The 19562-nt window shown below is 37.5% G+C and overlaps 1 protein-coding gene across 8 annotated transcripts in view; it reads right to left on the reverse strand.

The window, feature by feature from the left end:
* Window positions 1-19562, reverse strand: part of LOC18442356 (RING/U-box protein) — a 45169-nt gene that overhangs the window by 9686 nt on the left and 15921 nt on the right. For 5 of the 8 annotated variants that reach the window (XR_016057575.1, XR_016057574.1, XM_088869547.1 and 2 more), the window contains 3 exons: window positions 11363-11415; window positions 7485-7554; window positions 7254-7363 (listed from right to left, as the gene is read on the reverse strand). Coding sequence is in view for 3 of the 8 variants with exons in the window: in XM_020672197.2 (XP_020527856.1) it covers window positions 7254-7363; window positions 7485-7554; window positions 11363-11415 (233 nt within the window). In the remaining 5 variants the exon portion in view is untranslated. Of the gene's footprint in view, window positions 1-7253; window positions 7364-7440; window positions 7555-11362; window positions 11416-19562 lie in introns of all 8 variants that reach the window. The other 3 variants (XM_088869548.1, XM_088869545.1, XM_088869541.1) reach the window with 2 other exon arrangements.

Genomic DNA, 19562 nt, shown 5'->3' on the forward strand with positions numbered 1-19562 from the left:
AACTTTACAAGAAAGTAAGAATCACCAGAGGATAGGTTAATCAGCAAGATGCATTATTTTAATGAGGTGAATTTATAGTTCTCAGTCTCACACTCTCACTCTCGTTTCTGTCAATCTTACAAGTTTAATCAGCACAAAAACATCAAAAGGAACCCATTAGATGGTAACAACCAGTGGTTCAAAACACGGCAAGTCGACCCGGAATAGCCCGGGTCGACACGGGAATCGCTGGTTTGCAACACTGAATCGTCCGATTTGCAACAGTGACTCGTCCGAGTCAGCAGAAAAAAAAAAGATGAACATTGAATGCCAAAATTTTGTCACAAGATTGCTGTAGATTTGCAGCTTTTTTCTCAATTATTGATCAATTTCAGCTTTTACAGTGCATTATTGTGAGAAATTACTCATTTTTTCATTGCAAAACAACAAATAAGAAGATTGAATCACAAAATTTGGTGCGTTTTTCACGAAAAACCCTAAATCCTCCATTCTTTCAATTTCGTCACAAATATTCACTATTTTTTGTTCGAATCATAGGGGTTTTCAAGGAAATTGATTTCTACAGATGATTATAGTGATTGTTTTTGTGCTTCAGCAAATATTGGAGGTCGATTTTTGAAGAAATCAGAGCTTTCGTAAAGAACAATTAACGGAAACAGAAAATCCACCATTCTTTCAATTTCGTCACAAGTAGTCACTGTTTTTTGTTCGAATCAGAGGGGTTTTCAAGAAAATTGATTTCTACAGATGATTATAGTGATTGTTTTTGTGATTCAATAAATATTGGAGGTCAATTTTTTAAGAAATCAGAGGTTTCGTGAAGAACAGTTGACGGAAAAAGAAAATCCGCCAATCTTGAGATCCCAATCGATATGGGCTGAATTGTTCCTAGAAAACAGAGGTTTTTGTTGAAAATCTTGATCTTCATATGCTATTGTAGCCTCTTTGCTTGATTTGCTAAATTTTGTAAGAAATCAAAGGGATTTTGTGAGGAACAGTTGACGAAAAAAGATAATCCACCAATCTTCAGAAAACAAAGGTGTTTTGCTCGTAATCCTAATCTTCATAAGCTATTGCAGAATTTTTGTGAGATTAAGCAACATTAGTTGCTCGAATTTGCAAGAAATCGAAGCTTGCTCCAATTTTTAGGTATGCATAAGTATTTTTTAATTTTATTGTCAATTTTATTGATGCACTAAAATCATTTTGATTGGTACATAATTAAGTACGTCATCAATGTATAATTATCATACATTCTGAATGAGGGGAAAATTAAAAACTTGTATTTTTAAAATTTTGATTGATACAAAATTAAAAACTTGTATTTTTTAATTTTATCATCAAGATGTAGTGGTATTATGAATGACTATATCATTGTAAATAAATTTTTTTTATTGATACTATATCATTGTAATTTTTTTTTTCTTGATTCTAGGTTTGGCTGATACATACTATTTTTATGTTGCATAAATCAAATAGCTTCGAATTTTTAGGTATGCATATGTATTTTTTAATTTTATTGTCAATTTTATTAGTGCACTAAAATGTATGTTCTTGAATCTAGATATATAATTCAATTTTGATTGATACATAATTAAGTATGGCATGAATGCATAATTATCATGCAATAAAAACTTGTATTTTTTAATTTTATTGTCAAAAATAAGACATGTGGCGAGTCTACATGTAGTGGCATTATGAATGAAAATATCATTGTAACTAATGTTTTTTATTGATACTATATCATTGTAATTTTTTTTTTCTTGATTCTAGGTTTGGCTGATATAGACTATTTTTATCTATAATGTTGCATAAATAAAATATTTTTGCCAAGTAGGAACTAACATATTTTTGTCAGTAGAAGTATTTTGCATGAACAACAATGATAACTTCATGAACTACCCCTTACACATTATTACTACACATGGTGATTAAATTTCATGTTGAATTGTCAGGTTCATTTTCAACCATTTACATCTTAAAAGAGTTGAACCATGGCAAATTCCAGGGAAGACCCTGCATGGCAATATGGGGTCAGACTTGATCCTAACAAAAAAGATAAAATTATTTGTAATTACTGCCAAAAAGTGATTAGTAGTGGGGTATTTAGATTTAAGCAACACTTGGCAAGGTTTAAGGGAGATGTTGTTGCGTGCAATAGTGTCCCTAGCAATACAAGAAAGCAGATGGCGGCCATTCTCAAGGCTAGCAAGGGTAAAAAAGTCGCAAAGCAGAAGATGAATGAGGAGATAGCTGGCTTATATACGCTATCAAGCGGGATGGATCCAGAAGAGCAATATAATCATGACTTGGAGATGGCCACAAGAATGAGCTTGCACGAAACATACCAGAGGGAAAGCGGGTTTGGAATGCCCGGTGGTTACGGCATGGGCATGCATGGTGGGCTCAGCCCAAGCATGAATGGTGGGACCCGTTCGAGTATGCATGGCGGGCCCAGCTCAAGCATGTATGGCAGGCCCAGCTCAAATACGTATGGGGTGTTGGTGGCAATATGCATCCAGAGGCACCGGATGTCGAGGACATTGTTCCTGGCTTATCTAAGAGTACCAGTATTGCAAGTCATGATCTCATAGACCAATTTCTCTCAAAGCCTAAGTCACAACAAATGACACTCAAAGGCATGGTGAAGGTACAAGGAACATGTTGGGCAGATATGTTGGTCAATAGTTATAAGATAAAGGGATCCCTTTTGATGCAGCCAATAGCCTATATTTCCCGCCTATGGTCAACGTAATCCAGAGAGCCGGGCCCGAGGTAAAGCCCCCGATTGCATATGAGCTAAGTGGGCGGATCTTAGATGAAGAGGTGGAGGAAGTTAAGTAGTGGATTGAAGAATATAAACTGGGTTGGCCAAGAACACGTATTACTCTCATGAGTGATGGTTGGTTGAATAAAGTTAGCAAGAAGGAATATCTTAACTTATTGGTCTATTGCCCAAAAGGTACAACCTTCTTGTCTAGCAAAAGCGTCTCAAGGAAAAAAAATGATGCAAAATTCTTAGTACGACTATATGACTAGATACTAGAGGAGGCGGGAGATAAGCATGTGGTCCAGTTTATTACGGACAATGCAACTGCTTGTGTTTCTGCGGCTAGCAAGTTGATGGATAAGAGAAAGCATCTAGTATGGACCCTGTGTGCTGCACACAGCATTAATCTTATGCTAGACGTGATCGACACGATAAAAATTGTGAAGGAGACTCTAGAGGCAGCGAGGTTCGTGTCAAGATTTATATATAACCACTATAAAATCTTATTTTTGTTAAGAGAACAATATGAGAAAAAATAGATAATCAGGTCTACCACCCGATTTATGACAGATTACTTGGTTGTGGACTCCATTCAGGAATCTCAAGCTGCATTGAAGAGATTGTTTACCAGCGAAGAGGGGCATAACGACCGCCTCTCGAAGTCCAATAATGGGCTAAAAGTGGAGGGCATAGTCACAAATAGGAGGTTATGGTCTCGGTGTTTCAAGGTCATAGAGACCACTGCTCCTTTGGTCACGGTGTTAAGAATGGTGGATTCTGACAAGAAGCCTACCATGGCCATCGTTTACGAAGGTATCGAGAGGGCAAATCTGCTATTGAGGAGAAGTGTAGTTTTGCAAGTAAAGCGATCGAGATTATAGAAAGAAGGTGGAACACCAACTTTGGCTGTCCAATTCATTATGCAAGTACATATACATTTATATCCTTGTAATGTTTAATTCTAAAATATTTTTTTAATGAAAGTTTAAATGACCTTTCTCTATCTATGTATTTTCTAAGTTACTACTTCAACCCAAAATTTTTCTATTTGACACCTGAGCATCTCCACAAGATTATGGAAGGAGTCAAATACATTATTGTTAGGCTGGAGAGAAGAAATTGAACCAGATAACAGCAATATGAAACCAGATAACAGCAATACAGGAGGTAATATTTAATATTTGGGTCAGACTTTCATTGAGTTGTTATATTTGTAAGGAATAACTAATGCACTAAAACGAAATATTTTGTTTTAGATTTCTATGTATAGGGATGCTGTAGGATCCTTCGGAACTAAACTTGCCAAGAATTCTCGAACTAAGATGGATCCAGGTGAACCCCTAACTAATATTTTGTTCTTTCATATATTTAATCTTATGAATTGTTCTTACAACGCTTTTGCATTGTAATCCAGTTGAATGGTGGGAGATATATGGTAGTGATGCACTGGGAGATATATGGTAGTGATGCAGCTCACCTAATGAGGATAGCAATCAAAGTGCTCTCCCAGACATATTCTGCTACTAGGTGTAAGCGAAACTGGAGTATGTTCCAATGGTTGCACACTGCTAGGAGAAATCGACTCGCTTCGAAGAGGCTTCATAAGCTAGTCTACGTTCATTACAACTTAAAACTCCGAGAGCGACAAATAAGAAGGAAGCTTGAAGAATACGGGTTGATAAACTTTGACACAATCTTTGTCACAGACACAGCAAAATAATAAGTAGTAGAAGAAGAGGAACCAATGTTACACAAAAGAGCGTTCCTTGAGGCTATCGGTGAGGAAGATCATGATGAAGGTGATGAGCATCATGAAAGAGGAAGCAAACCAATATATCCACAATTCGCAGGAGATGTCAGTGGTATTGCATCTAATGAGAGAGAGTGGGAAGGGGGTATAAAAGAAAATGAGAGAGATGATGACCAAATTATTCCCAACAACAAGAGGGTAGGGACGAGCACGACAGTGTAGGTGAGCATGAAGGATGGACAAGCTTCGGGGATTTTGGAGCGCAACAAAACATTAACACTCAAGGATTTGGGTATAGTCAGGTGCCCACTAATTTGGATGATTCGTTTCTAGATCAAGTCAATGAATTGTCATGCGAATTCAATCAATGGCACCAGCGTAACCAAGATGAAGAACGACGTTGTCTTTCATTTTATTATTAAGTCGTATTTTACAAATTGTATGCTTTATTGTAGTCCATGTACGATGATATACTTCATTCATGATAATTTTTTACTTCTCCTTTTGCGTGATGTAAATTTCATGATTAACAGTAGTTCATGCATAGAATATCTCAATATTCGCATATTGATGCAAAAAAATTAAAGTTCTTAATGGAGTAACCCCATTTCTTACTGGATTCTTAGAAAACAACATTTATAATGAATTTTAATAATTTTTTTCGATTTTTTTTAAGGTTGAATCTGACCGATTCGGTCGATTCCCGATCTGGATCGCCAATTCATAGATCCAGATGGGTTTTTGGGGTGCCCGATCAAGGGCACCGATCCGTTTTAAACCACTGGTATCAACAAAGCAAGTTTTTTAAGGCCTTTAAGTTTGCTATGTGTTGTTCCACTCTAGTAACACCAACAATAAGAAAAGTATCAGTCCAACTTAGCTTGGATGTTACCCATCAAAAGTTTGGTTCCGGAACAGAGTCCTCAACCAGAAGTTTCAAAGAAAAGTTAAATCATACAAGTGACCAATGAGATGATTCTGGTAGGTATCCTGATCAGTTGTTATTCCTAGGCATGTACCACTGGAAATTTGGTTTCCAATTGAAGGGAAAAAAAAAAGATCAAATTCATAACTAACTTCACACCACTGCGTCTCCCACTCCCACAAATGGTGATTCACTGATCAATATTCAAAACCTCCTAACCTTTTTTTTATGGCTAACAGTGTTTATCTTTTCATTACTTTTGCAACTGCCTAGCTTCCATTATGCTTCCTTTTCAAGTCCCACCAAAAATCTGGCCTTTGGAGTAGCGGTCTATTTTCTTTTCTTTCCCGATATTGGAGTAGCTATAGGTAAAAGAATAATTTTTTTGTTAACAATAACTCAAAACGAACGTGATATGATGCAGATAGAATTTATTATTGCAACAATTTACATTCAAGTTCGTGTTCATAAAGAGGTCAGGATGATAGAAATCAAAGTTTGCTTAGTCATGAGAAAGCATGTCTATATAGAGGATAACAAAGAATACCAAACAATGATACACTGATCTGCGCACTTGCCAATGCATGCAATAGATCTTAACTAGAGGGAAAATTACAAAAAAGTGCATTTTTTCTATGTATATTTTATGTTGAAGTCCCATTTTTTCTCATTTTTTAACATTTTTCCAAAACTACCCCCATTTGGAACTTCAAGTTCCGAGCCGAAACATTGTCTTTATATTTTTTTTTCGTGAGAATGCAATCTAGAATTTCCAGTTTCAGACCAATTTACGAGCAGTCTATTTTCTTTTCTTTCCCGATATTGGAGTAGCTATAGATGAAGGAATAATTTTTTTGTAATAACATAATTACCTTGAGAACAATAACTCAAAACGAACGTGATATGATTCAGATAGAATTTATTATTGCGATAATTTACATTCAGGCTCGTGTTCATAAAGAGGTAAGGATGATTAAAATCAAAGTTTGCTTAATCATGAGAGCGCATGTCTATATAGAGGATAAAAAAGAATATCAGACAATGATACACTGATTACCCCAAGAATGCGATGAGATCTGTGTACTTGCCAATGCACGCAATAGATCTTAACTAGAGGAAAATTACAAAAAAGTGCATGTGCAAGTTGGATATTTTAAACAAATCCCTTCTATGTATATTTTATGTTGAAGTCCCACTTTTTCTCGGTTTTTTAACATTTTTTCCCAAACTACCCCCCATTTGGAACTTCAAGTTCCGAGCCAAAACATTGTCTTTATATTTTTTTTACGTGAGAATGCAGTCCAGAATTTCAAGTTTCAAACCTATTTTTTAGTGAAACCTGAGTTCAGAACCTGCACTTCTGGAACCAGATTTCACTTAAATGAATCATGTGCTGGGTCAGGCGATTGAAATTCCGAACACAACATTCACACTTGCATTTGTTTTTGATGATGTGGCAGGGTACAATGGGGTACAAAACCCTAAGTTCCATACCCATCACTATTATATTTTTTTTTTTTGGTGAAATGGTGGGTTCGGAACTTCATTTTCCGAACCCATCACACCTTTTTTTTGATGAAAATGAAGGGTCCAGAACTTATTCCAAACCCACAAAAATGGGTACGTAACTTGAACTTCCATTTTGCTTTTTTAAGTTTAAAAATATATATAAATGCATTTCGGTCCTGAACTTGAAGTCCCAAACCGGGGAGGTAGTTTGGGAAAAAAAAAAAAAAAGAGAAAACAGTGGGACTTCAAAGTGAAATATAAAATTAGGGGGGGTGGGGGGACCAAGAAATCAAATTTACCAGATATCACATGAATCACAAGCAATTGAAGTTTCAAGAGTTGATGCTTCCTCAGTACTCGCCAGCCCACTTCGTATCTTGCATCCATCACCGTCCAAGCAGATAACTGCCTACAGGACATTTCTAAGTATATCAAAAACTAATAGCTTTTCTTTTGAAGAAAATATACCAAAATCTAACTACTCACAGCACATTATTTAGAAAGACCAGACAAGGACAAACGAGTGTTACATCTTCATCAATATAATACGAGGGAAAAGAAAGCGTGTTGCTTTTCCCCTGAATACACCAGTCATTATCTCTGCAAAAGACACAATGTAACTAGCTCAATATTCTTTGAGAATTATTAGAGGAAATGATAACATACCCAAGATTGCGCTTTTGTGCGGAACCAAAAAGAAAAGCACTAAGCTCTCTCAGAATTCAACATCATAAATGGTACAGTATAGCAGAAGTTATTTAATATAATAACAAAGGACCAGATAAAATAAGCAACAGTATTTCCACAAGACGGCAAACCAACTATAACTCAATTTTTAAGAAGAGATTGCTAGATTGAGACCTTCAGTTTCCAACTCAATACTACGTATTCAATAAAAAGAAGTATTATAAACTATGATCATATTTAAATGCCATGCAATCCCCTGCAAATTCCAAGCTTCACATAGCTTCCTAAAGCTTATTCTTAATAAATTATCATCATAGATTATACTAAAATTTTAAGTGAAAAAGTTTCACTTGATTTGACAGGAATAAAGCAACACCAAGAAACTCCTTGTTTTTTTTGTATTGCTGATATGTAATGGAGGTCATGAGTCATGTTTCTCTTTAAAGATGAAAGCTCTCATAGAAGACCTAAGGCCTCACATATGACAGACATGGTACAGTATAATTTTCTCCAAATACCCCACACGTGATAACCAAAGGGCTCAAAAACCTCACCTGAATAGTTACAGCCTAACAAAAGATCAAGATGAAACAAGCACTAATACATGTGAGCATCAAGCAATCACGCATGCTCCACATTCAGCCAGGCCAAGTTGAACTTTAAAACAATACAGCTTTAAGCATCATGGATGATGGGAATCATAGAGCCATATCCAATTCCAAACGATGGATTATGCAAGAAATATCCTGATCCAACTTTCAAACATGACCTCCAAACAGACAAACACACATATTATATATATATATATATATATAGAGAGAGAGAGAGAGAGGAGAGAGAAGACATGTCAGCCTATGGGCTAATGGAATAGAGTAAGTCCAATCTGGGCCGATCTGACAGTCACGACTGTATTTTATATTTAAATTTTAATGTTTTTTATACAAATTCAAATCACATGAAATTTGGGGCGTCCAATCTTCTCATCAACGCGCACCTAAAAAAAATTAAAAACAACAAACAAATTGACCAAAATACCCCTGAAAGTTTTAGGGGTATTTTGGTCCATTCAATTATTATGAATTATTTTTTTGATATTTTAATTAGGCTCACCTATTTTTTAAGAATAGACGTTCCAAATTTCAAGTGATTTGGATTTGTAGAACAAATATTAAAGTTCAAATACGAAATGCAATAATGATCGTCAGATCGGCCCAAATTCAATTTGGGTCATTGAGAGTTTACTGTAGCTGTCAGCTAGTGGGCTGACCTCAAACTCTCCCTATATATATATATATATATATATATGTTAAGATACTAAGATAAAACTCAAGGCCTGCCTCTAAAGTTGATACTGGAGCTTCAACAAAACAGATACAAGTGGAATTTTGCTCACACAGTAGTCAACTCTCTCTCTAACTACTTAGGTAACAAATATAATATGTGGATGTTATGATATTAAGATATAACTCAATGCCTCCATCTAAAGTTGATACTGAAGCTTCAACAGAACAGATACACGTGGAATTTTGCTCACAAAGTAGTCAACTCTCTCTCTAACTACTTAGGTAACAAATATAATATGTGGATGTTATGATATTAAGATATAACTCAATGCCTCCCTCTAAAGTTGATACTGAAGCTTCAACAGAACAGATACATGTGGAATTTTGCTCACAAAGTAGTCAACTCTCTCTCTAACTACTTAGGTAACAAATATCATATGTGGAAGAGAAATAACTTCATCATGACATGAGACACAAGATTCAATATAACCACTACAATAATTAATCTCTATGAAGAGATGCCTGGGTGAAATCTGGTGAAATCTGAAATTAAACATCTGACACAACAGAATATTAGGGCAACCTATCTCATGAGAAGCTGCAGATATAACTCTATAATCCTACTACACTTCTACAATGGATTTAGAAACCACTCATGCACAGCACACCAAGAAATAAGTGATGTTCCCAGTAACAGACAATATCCTAATACGGATCTTCAATATTTGGGCAATATGATCATCGTCATCTAGGCCCTATCCCAACTATTTAATATCTGAGCAATATGCATGATCTAAGCAAGACATTCATGTTGCTTGGACACAAGTACATGTATTAATGTCACTCAAGGGTATGGTATGTCAGATTCCTCATGCCATGAAGAAGAGGATTCAGCGACGCAGCTATATTATAAAGAGAACCAAATCCAACAAAGTTTTACCATATTCTAGTTCATGTTGAGTAGCAAGAGAATAAACAATTATAACTTAATTGACTGAATGCATGGATATTTCAAACATGAAAGTTCCACATATTTTCCAAAAGTACATGTGCCTGCCCAAAAAAAAAAGGGAAAAGAATCAAGTCTCTAAAAAGATGTAATCGATGATTGATAAACAAGAAAAGAATACATAAGAATATGTGTCAGTCTGTGTGCCAATGTGTATCTAACACGAGTACAGCAACAAAACAGAAGAATCCATGTGATATATCAATCAATTGACAACTTAATAAGACTGAGGAATAGCCCACGTAAAAGAGTGCACCCAACATATCTGAAGATGGGATGAACTACACTAAAATGCAATGTCGCGGGAGACTTGACAAGCTAACTCACTAAAGTCCAACCTGAATGTGAGAATCACAGTCTACTAAACACCAGATATGGTAAAACAAAAACCACGAATAAGAGTGAGATTAGCTAGGAGAGATCCATCGTATTCTGAAAGTTTAAACCGAACTCATCTAGAATATTAACATACAATCAGCTAGACGCGCCCTCAGGAAAGATCTTGAACATAAGAGCAACTCTTTGAATACAATGAGATGGATTCACGGGGAATGCCTCTTCTGTGTGTATAGCCTATCGCTTTTGGAGAAGCGGTCAAGTTTCATAGGTCCACGTACGTTTCCTTTCCATGTCTTTTGCAATGCTAATGTATCCACAGATGCTTTAGATAAGGAGAGCACCTTTTCATAAGATAGTTTTGCCATCACCTGGAACACATCCATTGAGATGTCTAGCTGGCATCACTTTGTGGTTGTTTTTCCTTTATCATTTCTTCAAACTATGGGTTCACAAATAATTATACCTTTCTTTTACGACTACAAATGAGCTACATCATTATCAATAAAAGAAAAGGGAAAAAAGCATATTCCAGGAATAATGGCCAAGCAGGCATATCAACATACATTTAGGAATACCCTGATCATGGGAAAACCTCCCATAGCAATGAATCAAGATTTTAAACGGCCACAAGCTTCAGTAAGACTGAGTTCAAGTTACTTGTTTAGTCTTCCATGTGCGCAAATGATGTGCCATACATAGACAACATATCATCGTTAATGGGACATCATTTACCATCACATATACAGATATCCTACACAGCATGAGAAGTTGATGACACAGATCCAATGAGTAAATCTACTATTTACAGGTTAAAAAGGATGGCAAAATGATGAAATATTAGAAATTCTGAAATAAGCAAATACATTAGACAAGCTAGAGGTTTGAGGGAAGCCAAAGGTAAATTGGCGTAGCACAACCTTCCACAAATTGCAAGAAAATAAAATCCTGAAAATCAATTTCTTGATATTTTCAGAAAAGAAACAAGTTACCATGAAAATTTAAAGAAGAAAGTCTGGTAAGGCATGCATCAGTCCAGTAATTAAAACAAGAGCATAGAGAGTACTGCATAAATGGTGCCAGAAGATCATACTTGGATACCAAAGAATTCTCCTCGTGTGTGATGCTCCCGATGGTATCATATACCTTCAAATCAACATAAAGTAATGAGTATTTATTCCCCCGGAAAAAAAAAAAAGCATAAAAGTAATGAGTACGATGTTCAAATTTAGCAAAATATATTCAATGGCTAAGATGTTAAGATAAATATTACAAGTCATTAAGTATATCTCGTATGTACTGTACCATGGGGGATATGACATTCAAATAGTACAAAAAGATTAGAAATTTTCCCATAGGATTAGTTCAATCATGTGAAACATGAGACTTCATATTCTCTCATCATCTATGAGATTAATTGGTTAAGCACATTCACTATTGCAAACGATCGATTCAACCACCTAAACATGCACCCATATACTTGGGCTGGCCCTAAATTTTCTTTCAATTTTTATTTTTATTTTATTATGGGGGGGGGGGGGGGAGGGGGGAGAGGAGATTGTTACATGTAAGGAGAGAGACAGAGAGAGTATAGGGGTCCATTTGTGTGTCTGAGGCCTCAAATCAAACACTTGGAGATCATCTTCTTCCTTTTCTTCTTGTTATATGTAGAGAGAGAGAGCGTATGAGTCCACGAGAGAGAGAGGGCTCGCATCGAATCACTTGGAAGTCATCTTTTTTATCTTCTTCTCATATGTAGAGAGAGAGCATATGGGTATGTGTGTGTGAGGGTGAGAGAGAGACCCGCATTAACACTAAGGTCATCATCCTATTTTTCTTCTTTCTTTAGTGATGGCTTTGATTTTCTTTTCGTTTGAAATTGGTTGGGCACGCAGCGAGCGCCCCCATTTGCCATTTCCCAAATTTGTTTGATCACTTTATATGTAGAGAGAATGCATATGGGTCGTGAGAAAGATGGGCCTTGCATCAAACATTTGAAGGTTTTCTTTTTTTCTTCTTATATGTAGAGAGAGAGCATAGGAGTCAATTTGCGTGTGAGAGAGAGAGAGGCCTCACATCAAACACATGGAGGGTGTCTTCTTCTTTTAGTATATGTAGAGAGAGAAAGAGAGAGAATACGAATCCGAGAGAGAGAAGGGGGGCTCACATCAAACACTTGCAGATCATCTTCTTTTTCTACTTCGATGGAGAAAAAGAGAGCATATGGTTCTTGTGTTTGCCTAAGAGAGAGGCCTCACATCTAACACTTGGAAGTAATCTTTTTCTTTTTCTTCTTATATATAACAAGAGAGAGAGCATATGGTTTTGTGAGAGAAGAAGAGAGGAGCCTCGAATTAAGCACTACAAAGTTGTCTTCTTCTTTTTCTTCTTATATGTAAAGAGAGAGAGGGAGAGAAAGCATATGAGTCTGTGTGAGAGAGAGAGAGAGAGAGGCGCCTCGCATTGAACATTTTGAGCCCTTGGCCGAGGGCCTTTTTCTGGCCCAAGGACTCCATTAGGCAACCTGAGAGGTCCTCCTAGGTGGGCACACTAGTACAAATCCGAAAAAGGTGCCCCCTAGGGCCCCATTCAATTCAAATAGTCCCTACCTAGCATAGGTGGCCAGGCCACCGAATTGTCATTCACTACACACATTTATTCACATTGTTTTGTTTTTTTGATAATGTTAGCATTTTATAGAAGGATAAGAGAAATACAAAGAGGACTCAGAAGGCCAAAGTACAAAATGTCACCGAGGAAGGAGACCAAAAACACCCCAAAATGAGATTGATTCACATTGTTTCCATTATTTTTACGAACATATTTGAACTAGAGAAGGATAATCAGTGAGACCGGTCCAAAATATGAAATGGGTATACAGGCTTTTATAAGGGCATGAATAAGATATAGAGGTGGTTTAAGCAAGTAGGATGGATCATTGTTACGCAGAGTAGACCTAGGGGGTAGAGCTCCCTCCCTAGAATCTCACTCTAGCAGTCTTGGAAGCGAGAGGTCAAGCGGACCTCAATCCCCCACCATAAGGAATCGTAATCCCCATCTAGCGATCCTACTCGAGGGGGGAGACGAGCCCATTGGAAAACAAAGTCAATTAAAAAAAAATTGACTTAAAATTTGACTCTTGAACCCATTGTCTTTGATTCCATGCTATTTGTTCTGCATCCTGCAGTTTTTTCGCTAACAAGCACATGACATTCACCATTTCCATGGTCATGGTTTGTATTGTTTCAAACTTTGTTCTCAGCCGAATGGATTTTAGGTTTGAAGGGCAGGGGTGGGTTTGGGTAGGGGAATCAAGAACCAGCTCCTCATCTATACGCATTCCCCTATGAATGGACGTCAATTACCATTTATGCATATATAACCATGGAAATTGCTTTCTAGTTATTTGTAATCTCTATGTAAGCTAAAGATAGGGGTGCATGATTACAGTAGCATGCTTTAAGCATTTGTAAGTTACTTGTAATTTGCTTCAGACTTAATTGTAATTGGCTTGAAAATCTTGTTTTTACTGTTCATGAGAGATTTGCATGAGTCGGATGTATTTTTTGTTGCGGTGCTAGTTGAAGAAAAGCCCAGTAGTTTGATTCCTCATAAGTTATAGCCATTGATGAAGGAATTCAATGATGTCAAACCAGCTGATCTTCCCAAGGGATTACCTCCCATGCAAGACATCCAAGATCACATCAACCTCATCCCTGGTTCTAGCCTCCCAAATAAAGTGGCCTATAGAATGCGCCAAGGAGCATGAGGAGTTACATAAGCAAGTTTCAAAGTTGCTGCAGAAGGATTTAATTACGAGAGAATAAGCCCATGTGCAGTGGCAGCATTGTTAAGGCTCAAGAAAGATGGTTCCCAGTGCATGTGTGTGGACAGCAAGGCGATTAATAAAATTATCATAAATACTGCTGTCCAATACTGCGCTTGTAAGATATGTTGGGCATGTTGGTTGGGGTTATGATTTTCTCTAAATAGACTCGAAAAGTGATTACCATCAATCAAAATCAGGTCAGGTGATGAATGGAAGACAGCGTTCAAGATGCGAAAGGGATTGTATGAGTGGCTCGTTATACCGTCCGGATTATCAAATGCACCTAGCACCTTTATTATGCTCATGAGCCACGTCTTTAAGTTGTATATAGAAAAGTTTGTGGTGGTATACTTTGATGACATCCTCATTTACTAGTGAAGGGCGATGGTATACTTTGATGACATCCTCATTTACAACATTAGTGAAGGGCGATGGTATACTTTGATGACATCCTCATTTACAACATTAGTGAAGGGCGATGGTATACTTTGATGACATCCTCATTTACAACACTAGTGAAGAGCAGCATATGGACTATTTAAGGCTTGTGTTGGAGCTGTTATGAGGGGAGTAGCTGTATGCAATTTGAATTCATAACCAGCAATTTGATTTTCTTGGGTTTCGTGGTTTCCACTGAGGGAATCAAGCTGGATGAGAGAAAGGTGTCAGCAATAAGAGAATGGCCACCCCTACATCACTCCATGACGTGTGCAGTTTCTATGGGCTGGCCACTTTTTATCAAGAGTTGATTAGATGATGAGATGATTCAACACGATCATATCACTACTCACTAACTGTTCAAATGGCCACTAAAGTAGAGAATAGCTTTAAGAGTATTAAGCAGGCTATGACGGAGGCACCCGTGTTAGCATTGCCAGATTTTGATAAGATGCTTAAGCTAGAGTGTGATGCCTCACATGTTGGTATTGGGGCTGCTTTGAGCCAGGAGGGCAAACCAATGGCATATTGCAACGTGAAACTGAATGATACGAGCCCGGGGTACTCCACAAATGATGTGGAATTTTATGCGATCATTCAAGGTTTACAACACTGACATCAGTATCTTATTCAGTGGGAGTTTCTTTTAGTTTCAGACCATGAGACGCTGAAGCATATTAATGGCAGCATAAACTGAAAAGCCAGCATGCTGACAGTTAACAGTTTCAAAAACAAAATAGCCAGCATGCTTCGTGGGTGACATATTTATGGAGTTTGCCTCGTGATTCGTCACAAGGCTAGGAGTCAAAACAAAGTCGCAGATGCCTTGATCCTGAGAGTGTCACTTTTGACCACTATGCGGCTATGGTGACAGGATTTGAGTGTCTGCATGATTTGTATGCTGATGATGATGATTTTGGAGACATTTGGGTGCAGTGCCAAGGTAGAGTTGAAGGAGATTGTGGTATAGGATGGGTTTCTCTTCAAGGGAATCAATTATGCATTCATGTTGGTTCTCTTAGAAAGGTCCTTATTTCAGAGATACATCGGTTTTTTCTTTTTGGGTTGGGGGGAAGCTTGAGGCAAGACAAAACCATTGCATTGGTGGAGTTTTAGTATTATTAGCCCAAACTTAGGGGAGATTTGGCTAGCCATATGGAGAGGTGCAGAGTGTGCCAAGTTACGAAGAGGCACATCGGAATGCAGGTGTATATTTTGCCCTTACCATTCCCACTGCACCATGGGAAGATGTTAGCATAAACTTCGTGTTGGGTCTTCCACGGACTCAACAAATAATGGAATCTATATTTGTTGTGGTTAACATGATTTCAAAGATGGCCCACTTCATTGCTTGCAAGAAGACTCTAGATGCAACTCATGTGGTCCGTGAGGTGGTGAGACTTCACGGGATTCCCAAAACAACTACATCAGATAGGGATACCAAGTTTCTCAACAAGGGGAAGGCCGACTTTTTGAAGGAGTTTATTTTTAGCTTGTTGTTGTTTTCATAGTCTCTAAGTGATTTCCAATTTTTTAATTGAAGTTAGGGGTAGTTTAGAGACCTTATATGTTTTGATTTAAGTAAGGGGACTTATGGGATATTTTTATAATATGTTAACTTACGTGGGGGGAGTTTTGGTCCTTTTTTCATTACAATTTAATAAAAGAGCCTAGGTTGTTAGGATTTCTGATACTTTTGGGGCTTTAAATAGTAAAAACAGGGTGTGAACGGTGAAACCAAGCCCTATCTAGGGTTTGGGAGCCCCTTCTTTGTGCGAGGAAAGCCAGGTCAGCTCAAATCTGGCCTATTTTGATAGTTTTTCGATTCCGTTTTGCCTGTTTTCTCTATTTCTATGCATCAATTGGTATTAGAAATACCCCTATGAATAGTAACTCGCGAATAGGAAATAAAGATTAAAAAAACACCTAGAATCCCTAAAAAACTTGAAAACTTAAGAATAAACCCTAATACTAGAATTAAAACATATCCTTTGAAGAAAATAATAAAAATTAAAATAAGAATAATTTTGTCTTGCATCACACCATCACACTATCTCCCACATTAAACTCATTGAAACAACGACACTTGTCTGCTACTTCTTTACATTTGGCTGTAGTGGCTTCTAAATTAGTAGACACCTGCTCATCCACTCCTTCCATCTGCTCAACCAACTACTCAGCAGCAGCATGACCCTCCCCATTGGCCTGGATAGGAGTCAAGCAAATGGGAAGTCCCATATATCACCTCAAACGGACTCTTACCAGTAGACCTACCGTAAACACTACTATCGGTAAACTCGGCTTGAGGCAATGATAGATTCGACTCTTTCTTCTTTTCCCTGACTATATTCCTGAGAAGATTTCCGAGAGTTCGATTTACTACTTTAGTCTGCCCATATGTTTATGGATGATAGGCATTACTGAACTGTAACCAAGTACCCAATTTCTTCCACAAAGTTCCCCAAAACTGGCTGAGAGACTTAGTATCCCAATTTGAAGCCATTCTATTTAGAACGCCATGAGACCTCGCCACCTCTTTGAAGTACAAATTAGCAATATGTGTAGCATCCAAGGTTTTCTTGCAATTTATAAAATGAACCATCTTTGAAAATCTACCCACTAGCACAAATATAGAACCCATACCTCTTTGAGTCCACGAAAGTTCCATCATGAAATCCATGTAACATCCTCCTAAGGTGCATTAGGAATAGAAAGTGGAGAATAAGGCCCGATATTTTGTTCTTTGCCCCTTAGCCAACTGACATGCACGACAACTCCTGACAAACCTCATTACATACCTCTTCAATTTTGCCCAACAATAATTAGACTCCAACAAGGCTATTGTTTTGTCTTAACCAAAATGCCTACCAAGGCCTCCTCCACAAGCTCTGCTATGAGAGTCTAAGGGAACCTGCGACTATGCAAAGACAGGTTCTTTTAATAAGAAAGCCATCTTAAATAAGAAAATATCTGCTGACTCCATCAGTCCATCGTGACGTTGATCTCATATCTCCTTGAAAAAGTTGACATCATCTACATAAAGATCCTTCACAAACTCGAACCTAGTAATAGAAGTTATCATGGTAATCAATAAAGCTAATCTTCTGTTCAAAGGATCTGCCACTCAGTTTTGAATCTTTTGATTGCCTACATTATGTTGGATAATCCTTCACAAAATCGAACCTAGTAATAAAAGTTGTCATGGTAATCAATAAAGCTAATCTTCTGTTCAAAGGATCTGCCACTCAGTTTTGAATCTTTTGATTGCCTACATTATGTTGGATAACAAAAGTGAACTCCTGATACTCGGCTCCCCTCCAAGAAGGCCGCTGATTTAGTTATGTTGCACATAAAATAATTCAAAGCTTCATGATTTGAGAACAAAATAAACTCCCCATCGATCAGATAGTACCAATAACGCCTTAAGGCTTGAATATAAAACTCCGAATCATATGTAGAATATCGCCGCCAAGTATCATTTAACTTCTCATTGAAGAAGGCAATAGGATGACCTTTTTGGCTCAACACTGCACCGATACCAACATGCAAAGCATCACAATCCAACTCAAAGACCTCATCAAAGTCTAGAAGAGCTAACGCAGGCACCTAAACCATCTTCTACTTCACCAATTGAAAACTCTTCTCGGCCTCATCAGTCCATACAAGTGCCAACGTTCTTAGGCCATCCGTGATTGATGCTAGGATCAAACTGAAGCCCAATAAACCTGGAACATAAAGTAGCTAACTCATGAAAATTGCGAACATCATGCATTGGATAAGGACTAGGCCAACCCCTGATAGCTATTACCTTCCTTTGATTAACTTTAATGCCCTCAACCAAGAGAACATAACCAAGAAAGATTTATTTCTGTCATGAATTCACACTGATTAAGATTCACATATGGTTGTTTCGGTAACAAGTTGAACCAATGTTGTCAGATTCGCTTCGGAGTCTTCTTCGGTTTGGTGAGAAAAATGAAGCAATTCGGTGCTTCGATCGATTCGAGGGAAGGCTTCGGACTTTTTTTTAATTTAGTATAAATAAATTAGTTACTTATATATATAATATATACAAATAATGGATCAAATTAGAAATAAAAAATAATAAAATAATAAAAAAAAATACATTTATATGGCTATTTCTTTGGTGGCCGAAGCAAAACTGAAGTGGTCCGAAGTTGACTGCAGCAGCTCGAAGCAGTCTGAATCTGAACGAATCAGCAGCACCAGGCTTTGCTTGTCTTCGGTTTATGCCTAAAATCCAAAGGAAAGCGAATTTGATAACATTAAGTTGACCAACTGCAAATGCTCAATATGCACCTGCTCACTAATGTTGCATACTAGAATATCATTGAAGTAGACCATCACAAATTAACAATAAAAGGCTTAAATGCCTAATTCATCACCCTTATAAAATTACTAGGAGCATTGTAGAGTCCAAATGGCTCACCAACCACTTATAAGGCCCTTTCATATTTTGAATGCAGTCTTCCAATTATCTCTAGGTCAAATACGGATCTGATGGTACCCACATTTCAAATATATCTTCAAAAATAGTAGCACCAGACAGCATATCCAACATATCATCAAGGCGCCGAATTGGGAAGCAGTACTTGATCGTAATCTTCTTAATAGCCCTGCTATCCACACACATGCGCCAAGTCCCATCCTTTTTAGGCGTCAATAAGGCCAGGACAATGAATGGACTCATGCCCTCTCAAATGAACCCCTTCTATAGAAGCTTTGTTACCTGTCTCTTCTATTCTTCACTCCTTCGGACTCATTCTATATGCGACCTTGTTCAGTAGGCTAGACTAAGGAACAAGGTCTATATGATGTTGGACGTGCACTCATGGGTGGTAACCCATCGAATAACTCATCCGGAATGACATCAATATAGTTTTTCATGCTTGCTGTAGTGGAGCCGAACAATCAGGCTGCACCTCCACTCAGACCACTGTAAACAACATCCTTGACTCCAACCCCTCCATGAACTCCACCAAAGAAAGAAGGCTAGCACACCCTT

Source organism: Amborella trichopoda, chromosome 1 (genome assembly GCF_054954075.1).
Source record: "Amborella trichopoda isolate Santa Cruz 75 chromosome 1, AtrichopodaSantaCruz75HAP2 v2.0, whole genome shotgun sequence".
NCBI lineage: Eukaryota > Viridiplantae > Streptophyta > Magnoliopsida > Amborellales > Amborellaceae > Amborella > Amborella trichopoda.